This window comes from Ipomoea nil, unplaced genomic scaffold (assembly GCF_001879475.1).
Source record: "Ipomoea nil cultivar Tokyo-kokei standard unplaced genomic scaffold, Asagao_1.1 scaffold2653, whole genome shotgun sequence".
NCBI lineage: Eukaryota > Viridiplantae > Streptophyta > Magnoliopsida > Solanales > Convolvulaceae > Ipomoea > Ipomoea nil.
Window position 1 is genome coordinate 894,849 of NW_017619081.1, and position 10,925 is coordinate 905,773.

Here is a 10,925-nt window from a genome sequence, read left to right on the forward strand (position 1 = left end):
CGGTTATTATGCAGTACGAGCAAATTCAATCATCTAATTGTATTAAGTTGGGCAGCAGTGCAATCATCAATCATCTAATTGTATTAAGTTGGGCAACAGTGCAATCAAATACATTAGCAACGTCATGTGGTAATTAAAGGTTTTGCTTTAATAAATCAATAAAAGTGAAATAACACTAAAACAATTAAAAATGTGTCCAATATGGACACAAAGCGGTGCATGGATTCTATCATCAACACACACTCGACATCCCACAAACTACCACCTACAATGAATAGAACAAACCAATTACAACTTATTAGTGGTGAATGTTAGGGAAATTAAGCATTTGCTCAATATAAAATGGTATGCATTGGTCCATAGTGCACCTGTTTGCATAACACACATTGCTCCCTTGCGACGGTGGAGTCGTATGTGCTAAAAGACAAAAACTCATTAATAGCACCTGTTCAAGAAAATATACACTATGAATCTGATGTTTATCATTGAATGTTAATACAAGAGGACTCCAATTTACCAAAACAAAAAATAAATCATGAAGAAAAAAAAAATAAACCAAGGAAGACAAACCAGCACTCGGGATAACGGGATAATATTTTATTACACAAAAATATCACAACAGTGGGGAGTTTGTGATTACTATTTTTGTAGGGGAACACAACCATCGTTTGTGCTCCGAGCCTTCTAACTTATTCATGAGGATTAACCGGAAGTTTGATGTGGCACAACAGGCATTCACTGCAAATTGTGTGAAAGCTAATATCGGTAGTTCAAAAGGGTTTAGGTATTGCACTCAACCCTATTAGATAGCTGTCTCCTACATTGCTTGTTCTTGCCACCACTAGCACTACCTTCAGCAACTGGTTTGCACCTACCACCCCCCCTAACTCCTTCCCGTCTATATACTAAGTAACACATGATAATTTTCCCATCCCGACCTCGCTTCATGGTTCTATGCCAGACGTCAAAGCTCCATGCTCGTGCGTAGTTGATATAGAACCGAATGCCTTCTATTAGTGTTGTAAAACGACGTCCAACGGTAGGTGTAATTGCAGCGTCCACAGTCGGCCACCAATAGTTAATAGGTCAGTTACACTATGCGACACGCTCTTGCTCACCATCTCCCCTCATTTGCCACTGCGTGGAAAACCATGTAAGCATTGCAAAGAAATATGTGAATAGCCCCAGAACAAAATTTAGGGACTGCCACAAACTTGTGAACCATAAATTAGACATTGTCGTTGGGGGCGTTATTATTTTTTTTTGGGAAAGCAAACCAGATGCCCCCACGTTGGCATGATGCTAACAAGACCAGTGAACTGACCAGTATAACCACCAGATTTGAAGAGAGAAGAGGAGAAGAAAACAACAAAAACGCGAACAAATTACAGAAGGGAAAACTATTTTCGAGGCAAAATGTAAAAAGTAGCATAGCCGCATGCACTTCTTTGTATATATGGTTATATTGTATATAACCATCACATACACATTATGATGAGAAGAGCAACCAAAAAATGGTATATAAGACTCCTAAACCAATAGATGTATTCAGGAATATTAGAAGTAAATTAACGATTAAAAAAGCACAACGTACTCTGATTTTCTTCATTTGGACCACAATTGTGCACATGTCCAGGATCTAGTTATAGCTTTAAGGAATGGTGAAAAAAAATCTTTTAAATGACCTTTAGACATAGCAAAACAGAATGAGGCTAGCTAATGCACCAATTAATTCAGTTTAACAAAATTAAATACCTATGGATTCCCTAGCATCAGTATCAACTCCAAAAAAAAAAAAAAGGGGGATAAAACCACATTCATCTTCATGTAATTACAAGAGTATACAGAACTTTCTACTACAACCCAGCAGCCCCTACCAGTTACAATCCGATCTATTAAAACACTAGCAAGTAAACCAAACAAGCAAGCAACAGTTTTCATCACAAGGCCGCCGGCCAGCCAACCCCAACACGGGTCACTCTCTCGCCCACACGCTACAAACCGCCCTAGGGAAGATGACGGCATGCACATACCACTTTGTGAAACTGGGCACCGAGGGTGCATCACCCTGCGGGCTCGCTCGCGCCGTGCGAAGTATCAGACTCCACCGTCGTCTCCCCCAGCGCACTGCCACGATTGTGCGTGGGTGCATTTTTAATGGGGAACCAAACCCGACGCGCTGCCGGCAATGAATTCATGCACTCACATCACCGCTCACATTACCCAATTCCACCCACAACGCATAGCCAACGACGCCATGGTTGCACCAAGGAAGGGTAATGTGCCCCCATGGAAAACTCCACGCCGGTGGCAACACTCCCAAATGAACGCCATTACGAAGCAACAAAAGAAAATAAAAATTAAAATTTAAAAAAAAAAAAAAAAGAGGAGGAACAAACATGTTAACAAAGAAGCCGCCACAGCCACCATCGGAAGTCCACCGCGATCCATCTCCACCGTCGCGCTGAAGCAGTGTAGTCTAAGGAATCTCTACCCTGATGACCGGAAAACAAGGCTGGGATAGACGTCTCTGGCGTTAAATTCAATCCAAAAAAATGATCTTACGGAAATGCCCCAAGGGCAACATGTATGCTGGTGTATCGTATAGGAAAAGCATGTTTAATTGGTGCCATCGGATGCACAAGATCAATGCACCATACCACTGCACAAATTCACACATTAATAATGGTTTGCACCAGAAAAGCACCCATGCCCAATGATTATTTTTAAATAAGTGTTTAAAGTATATCAATGCAATATATATCGGAGATACTCATGCATAGTTAAATAAATATTGAATTTGTTTATTTAAATCAATAATTTAAAGTATATATAAATGCAAGATAATATATGAGACATTGATTATATTGTCACTAAAATAAATGTTTGCAACTTTGTAATAACGCTAGTCTAAATACTTAGTCTAAAAACGATAGTATAAATAAATACTACTTTTGATTTAAATATCTCTAATATAATTCTTCTTAATTCTCTTTTGGGTAGCATTGTCATTGTCTTCATGTTCAGTACATGTCCTTTTTTTTTCTTTTTTATTGGTAGTGCGTCATGTGCAATTGGGTTACTGGTGGTAGCATAGATGGATCCATCGTGCAATGAGATTATGGTGTAGGAAGCTTTAGATTTGCCTTGTTATGTATATGATGAGATCTTAGTTGTATTATTAACTCTTTATCTTACAAGCACCTATTGATCTTTGGTAGTGGTAGTTTTCTCCTACATGTTTCATGTGTTGTGAGATGTGTGTCGTAGGTTATAATGTGAAAGTATTGAACAAAATATTAATATTTATTATATTTGTATAAAATACTTGGTAAATAAATATATATAACATATTTTGTACGATAACTTTGATATTTAATTACACAAGATAATGTAAAAAGAAGACAATAAACAATGTAGTGAATATAATAAATTAATAAATTTGAAGGTAATGAATCTTTGAATTGTAGAAAATAAAGATAATATAACTAATGAAATTATATCTCTTTTAAAATTTTTATAATGAATAAATTTTTTAAATAAAGGCATTATAGACATCTAATTCTAAATTAATTAAATGTATATGTATTATTTTTTGTTGTAGCTACTAATTTATTTAATTTAATAAGAGTAATACAGTGGCTTACATACTTTTCATCAACAATAATGAAATCATTGATTTTTTTTTAAAAAAATTTACATGCGTTGTTGAGACAAATTGTTTTGAGAGTTTGTCAATAACAATTGTTACAATTCTTGTCAATAGAAGATGACAATAAATAATTCAAAATATATAGTTACAATAGATATTGTTATAATGATATAGTAAAAATTAACTTACAAATTTCTTTAGAAGTTTTAATGCATTGATAAAAATCTGATGTGTAAACTTATTCAATTGGAGCTAGTGGGATGTCAACATTGACAAATTCTTTGGAAAATGTCCTATCATTTTAGAGTCCAAGTGTAATTGTATTTATGATCAACAACTTTGTAGTTAGGTCGCGGAGGTCTGACAATGATGTAAGAACAATTTTGTCCGATAAAAAAAATAATAGTATAATATTTGTAAAGGAATGTACAATTGTACCATTATAAAAATACATACAAAAATATTAATACCATAACGACCTAAATCATACCAATAATGCAAAAGTATAATTGAAATATTAAGTTTTGTTCTGATCTAAATAATCAAAAGAAGATTAATTAAACGAAAAAAAAATTAACCTAAATTTTTTTTTTTAAAATGCATAAAAAATTTGAAGTTATTGATTTATAATCTTTGATACTTAACTTTGAATGTTAGATATTTAGTCAATCTAATTATTTGACCAAAGTTTGTTAAATTTTATATTATATATTTTTTTAATGCATTTTAACATATTCGTAGTATATATTTAATAATTATGCCAACTCTAATTGGGATGGGGTTCAAACCTAAGACCTTTCTTATAAAAATTAATGAGTAAGTTAAAAATAATAAATAGTTAACGGAATATCGTGCGTTATTTAAGTCAGTAATGGAAGTGTGTGACGTTTTGTTCAAAAAAAAATGGAATATTCCGTTAGTAAAGTTTATACTAACGGAATTTAGGTTATTTAAGGGAAGAAAATAATATAATAGAGGGTAAATAAGGAAAATTATTTTTAAAAAAAATACTAAAATTGAAATAATATGAACCATTCATTTTAAGAAACAATAGTACCGACATTTTTTTTATTACAGTTAAGGGCCTAACATTATTGGTTCTTATTAGAATTATATATATATATATATATATATATGTGTGTGTGTGTGTGTGTGTGTGTGTGTGTGTGTGTGTGTGTATATATATATATATATATATATATATATATATATATAAACGTTGCGCACAGTAATGTTGAAACTGACGTTGTGACACAATTAATTTATAACACAGTTCGGGCAAATAACCCTAATCTGCGAGGTACTTCTCAAGTTGAGAATTTGCCTAAATCCACTAAAAGCTCAATATTCAAAGTACACTTGTTTAGGGAACGGGGATTACACAATATGATGATCTTTCCTATCAGACTATTGTGACCTAAACATGTGTACTACTTTTCAAGGGGATTTGAGTATCTCTTCTCAATGACTCTCGTGTCTCACAATTAGATCTTGAAAGCTTATCTTGAAGAGTTGTGGAGCTGCTTCTTTTATAGGCCGAGAGTCATAGGATGGATAGGAATAGAGTTGCTATTCCTAATTAGACTAGGAATATAGTTCCTAGTTCTTGCTTGACTTAGTAATCCCTTTTTGCCTTGAATTTGACAAATCATTTCAAGTCAATATATATATATATATATATATATATATATATATATATATATATATATATATATATATATATATACTTAAAATGATGAAATTTTATTATTATAAAGTAATAACAATGCACGCCAATGACCTTGAATTGTGGTCTAGTGGTATGGAGTGGCTCCCCCAAATGAGAGGTCATGGGTTTGAGCGGTATTAACTTTTTGTACTTCAGTATGTTAAGAAAGTAGCTATAAACAGATATTATATTATAACAGAATTATAAAAAAAAAAAAAAACATTATAACGGAGTTAGTAGTACTAAAAAAAATGTAATATCAATTCACATACAAAAAGATATATCATACAAGTTTAAGTTCAAAATAAATGTAAAGATCAAACAATACAACCTTGGCTATAAGCGCATTATTGGGGATTATGAGGCTAGTAGTAATGAGGCGTGGAAGACTTTTGTATGAAGAGCTATAAGTGATATCCTCCCCACTACTAATAATTTGATTATAAAGAGGGTAGATGTTGATCCAATTTGTGCCATGTGTGGAGTCATTCATGAGGATACTATGCACTCATTGGTTTGGTGTGATTTTTCACATTCCATATGGGCTCAATCTAACCTTCCACTCCCCAATATTACAACAAATATTTTCCATGACTGGTTTAGTGCAATCTTGAATGTTCTAGACACTAATAGAATTATGCACGCAGTTGCTATTCTATATCATATCTGGAGGGCGCGAAACGGAGCGGTTTGGGATGCGTGCCTACCATTGCCCAGGAAAATACTTGTCATGGCAACTGCCACCTTGCACGCATGGAGGAAAGTTCACGATGTAATGCCCAATGCGCCGCTAGCCACTGCCTCCTCGGGCGAAGGACCGCCGTCTGCCTCCACGGCCGGACTGCCGCCTATCGCCGCCTCGAATAACGCAGCCGCGATGCAACATCAGAAATGCTATGTCAACGCCGGCTACCGCCATGCCACAAACTCGGCCACGGTTGGAGTAATATTGCTCGATGTGAATGGTGGATATATCTCGGCATACAGCGCCCCACTTCCAAACTGTTTCTCACCACTTATGGCCGAAGCATTTGTGGCAAAGGAGGCACTGTCTTGGCTACATGCTCGTGGAGAACACTCTGTTCGTTTATACACAGATTGTCATGCACTGCAGTGCTATCTATCTTCGTCAGATGACCCGCCCCGATTTATACTGGTTATGCTATTGATAGTTGCAAAGCTTATATCTCGACATTTCATGCCTGCTCAGTTCTTTTTATTCCTAGATCGCAGAATTATTTAGCACATAGTTTAGCTTCTACTGCTTTTGAACAGACTACGGCTATGTATTGGGACACTATCCCTCCTGACTCTATTTCAGCATTTATTGAAATATAACCACACTGGTTCCCTTCAAAAAAAACAATACAACTCAACAATACAACTAATCTAATTAAACAAATATAATGCAACCTATTAAATAACTTAGCTAAACTCAAAATCAATATGGCTCAATATGGAGTGATTAAGATTCTCACACACTCTCCTGTTGATTATTATATTCATGCTCGATTGTTCCATGCCCCCAACGCCTCTTCACACTTAATTGGCACGTCAACACAACTACGTACTCATCTCCAAACTTTTCTTTTCAAACCCAAACCGTGTTGGGCATTTGTGAGCCTAATCACACTTTTTGATGATTTCGCTTCAACTTCTCAAGATATATTTGTTAGATAATCATTCAAAGAAAAGGCTACTTTAACGTAACTTTGTTCTTTATCCCCTATTGTTTTTGGAACCTTTCTTCGTCCACTTTATAAATGATAGCACTTTTAAAAATGTTTGAAGTCTTATGGAGGAAAAATAAAGAGAAAAATGCTTTTAAGGCAGTGTTCATATATTTCTTTTTTGTGTTTTGAGTCAGCCTACTTCCTTTCATATATTTCTTTTTTGTGTTTTGAGTCAGCCTACACTAATACGTACTTTACCTACGACATTGTTCCATTTCCTAACAATATAAAATGAATATAAAACAGAGTTTAATACATAAGTTAACATAAAAACATAAAGTTCAAATGAAATCATAGTATAACACCAGTGAACTTTTAATAATACTGCAGCAGAAGCAATCACACTAACGGTAGAGACTTTGGCAAATTATACCGTACATCAGGGTGCACATTGCATTGTGTCTTAAAAGTTTATGTGTATTATGTTAAAAGTTAATGTATGTTACGTTAAGAGTTTATGTGTATTATGTATTATGTTAGATTATGTGTATTATGTTAGATTATATGTATTATGTTAAGAGTTTATATATATTCTATTATGTAATCCTTCTATCCTTCTATATATTAAAGTCATATAGCCATGACCAATCAAATGCTTGTATTTTCCGGCCCAGTTAAAACTATGTCGTTTTGGTAAAGAGGTTTTTTTTTTCTTACTTTTCGGTATTAATCTGATGGTTAGCTTTTTGGTTTCTTCAAGAAACGATTGCTTATAGCAATATCAGGTCAGGTAGAGCATTGGAAATCGATAGAGGCATTTAATGATATGAGTATCCCTATTGATTATGAACTCAAAAAAAATATTACAAAATTCTAAATAATCTAAATAAAATCTAATCTATCTAATCTTCTAATCTAAATCTAAATCTAAATATCTAAATATATCTAAAAATATAGAATAATAAGTAATAGACTACAATTTGAACTCTTCTAGATATCAGCCACCGCCACCACATCGGAAGAATAACCGGTGCAATATAATCAGTTCGAGTAATTAATGTTTCAGCCTAATCCTTCTCTATTTATACTACAGGCATCATCCCATGTCTCATTCTTCTTCTTCATACAAAACCAATTCCAATCTCTCTGAAATAATGGCCCCTTTGTATATCCTTGCAAAAGATGAAACAATATATCCTTGCAAAAGATGAAACAACAATGTCATAAAAAGTCAGGAGATGTTATTCCATGATCATGAGGTAAGCCTTAGTTTTAATACAATCTAATCTATATTTAGGAGGAAAAATCACACTTCATAATTTTCTTTTTCATATTCCACTTCAAATACAATATGATCTTATAGAAAGATTTTTGTTCTTAGGGAACATATGTTCACGGCAACATACCCCAAGAATATTTGGATATGTTTTCATATCAGTTTACAGAAGGAAAAGTATATGCAATAAAGAACTTCCTGGTAATCTCCAACTATTACCAGTACAAGCTCACTTCTGTCAAATACATGATTAAGTTTAATCATGAGATAGAGATAGAAAGACATGGTAGGAAAGGGTTTCCTAAGTTGATGTTTAGGCTTAGCGGTTTTGAGGATCTAATGACTGAACTTATCCCTGAGAAGTTACTGCTTGGTTGGTTCAACTACTTTATTCTCTAATTCTTCATTATATTCTTCCAGTTTTCCTTTATTGTTTGTATCTACCTATATATTTGCTAACTATTTTACAAATCATCACATATAGATGTGATTGGGCAAGTTGTGGAGTTCTATCCAAACTCTTTTCTGTTTGGTTTTGTTATTTGTAAATATCCTAATTTATTTTTTAAATTAAGATTATGAATCTGGAGATAGTTTTGATGAGGCCAATAGTCCTGATGTGCCTTTTAAAACAGGGTGAATTCGCCGGTTGGGAAGGCGTTTTAAATGGGATACAAAAGTAAGACCGTTTTTTTTGGGATACAAACATAGGAAAAGTGAAGTTGAGGAATGCATGTTTACTTTTTTAAACATGCATCTCAGAAATGCATTAATAGCTTTAAATAAAATGTATTTTCATATAAAGTATGATACATTATACGTAGATAGTACGGGGATAATACGGTAAATGTATTTACATTAATAAATACAAAAAAAATAAATATAAAATTATGTATTAATAAAACCCTACTTATTTCATTATTCCCCCTTCCCCTTTTTTTTTTACGTTCTTGCCGCATAGAAGATACAGAAGACTTCCCAACGCCTCAATCTCATCTGCGACTATTTGTGCGGCGGACAACGGCGGCGTGCGGGGCGGACAACGGCGGCGTGCGGGGCGGACAACGGCGTTCGGTGCGGGGCGGTCGACGGCGTGCGGTGGTTTGTGGTGATCGACGGCGTGCGGTGGTTTGTGGTGATCGACGGTGAAAAAGGCGACATTTTACTTCAAATTGACAGAAACTTATAGGTAAGCTCTAAACTTCACTTTTGTGCAATTGACTTTCTGTTCTTTTGAATTCTCAATTTTCTAATTTTATCTTCTATTTTATTCTTGGTTGCAATCCATAATATATTTAAGATGATCTATGAAAAAGTTGTTCAGCGATCATTATTTATTATAGATGAAGTTGAATAAGACACAAAAAGAGTAAAATAGAGGACATTAACATAAGGCACTGGGTGTATGAGTATCCTGGTGAACTAATAACAACAACTTTTTTGTTTAGTGCCAATCCATGTTCTTCATACAATGATACTGTAAATGAGCAATCAACGAAGCACAGTACTGCATAAGCAATTTTTTTTAAAAAAAATACTAAAAATATTTATATATACTAAATTTGGTTTAGATATTACAATTTTGTTAAATAGTGGTCAAATATACTAAATTTGGTTAAGTAGTTTTATTATTGGAAACAATATTTGCAGAAAACCATCCTCTTGTTAAGCTCAGTAGTAATTCAGACATGAAACTTCTTGAAGATGAAGTAGATGGGCCTAATCCAAGTATGCCTTCTGAAAGCCGTAGGATTTTGAATTTTTTCATACTATCTGGTTTTTATCCCACTAGAAACATTCTACATAACTAGTAAAAAAAATTATTGTTTAAAAAAAAATGAAGTTTGACATTATTAAACATATATTCACCTAACATGGTCTCACCGGGTGCATGTTATATAAATAATTTGTGTAAATAATGAATTGCATGAATTGCTTGAAACTTACTATGTAATCTAAAAAGTAAATATATTATTAAAAATTGGTGAGTAATAATTTGTTAATAAATATTTGTTTATAGTTATGGAAATGTCATTGCATCCGGGACCGATTGATCCAATGATGTTAGTATTGCAACAAAATCATCGTTCTAAAGCCATTTGGACAAATCGAGATTATAATCCCCGACTCAACGTCGGTCGGTACGACATGCAGACTCAAAGTCGAGATGTTCGCCATCCCCAAATGCTTCATTACCTACGTGTTGCGGGATTTTACGGAGTTGCTCACCTTACAAATATAAAGTTGGACCACGCATTAATTGCTGCCCTTATAGAGCGTTGGCGTCCAGAGGTCCACGCCTTTCACATGCCTTTCGGTGAGGTGGGAATTACACTTCAAGATATTGAAGTGTTATTCGGATTGAAGGTGGATGGCCTACCAGTTACGGGGGGAGATAAGCGGTCTGTCCAAGAGTGGAAGTCTGTTTTTTGCGAATTGTTTGGAATTGAACTTCTAGATAAATTTGTTACAACTAGTAAGGTTAATTCAACAGTCGTACCCAAAGTTCCGAAACTCATGCCTAACAGCTCAGATTTTGAGGTGAAAAAAGCCACACAGATACTTATGTTTCACTTATTAGGAGGATTTCTATTCCCCGAAACAAATAAGACAGAT

The 10,925-nt window shown here is 34.2% G+C and overlaps 1 protein-coding gene across 1 annotated transcript; it reads left to right on the forward strand.

Moving 5' to 3' along the window:
• Nucleotides 1–5,835: 5,835 nt before the first annotated feature.
• LOC109154685 lies at nt 5,836–6,603 on the forward strand. Its single transcript, XM_019302419.1, has one exon. The coding sequence runs from the start codon at nt 5,836–5,838 to the stop codon at nt 6,601–6,603; it is 768 nt and encodes a 255-aa protein (XP_019157964.1).
• Nucleotides 6,604–10,925: the final 4,322 nt, after the last annotated feature.

Excerpts from the sequence above, each read along its gene's own strand:
- LOC109154685 (XM_019302419.1), top strand. The coding sequence starts at position 5,836 with ATGTGTGGAGTCATTCATGAGGATACTATGCACTCATTGGTTTGGTGT.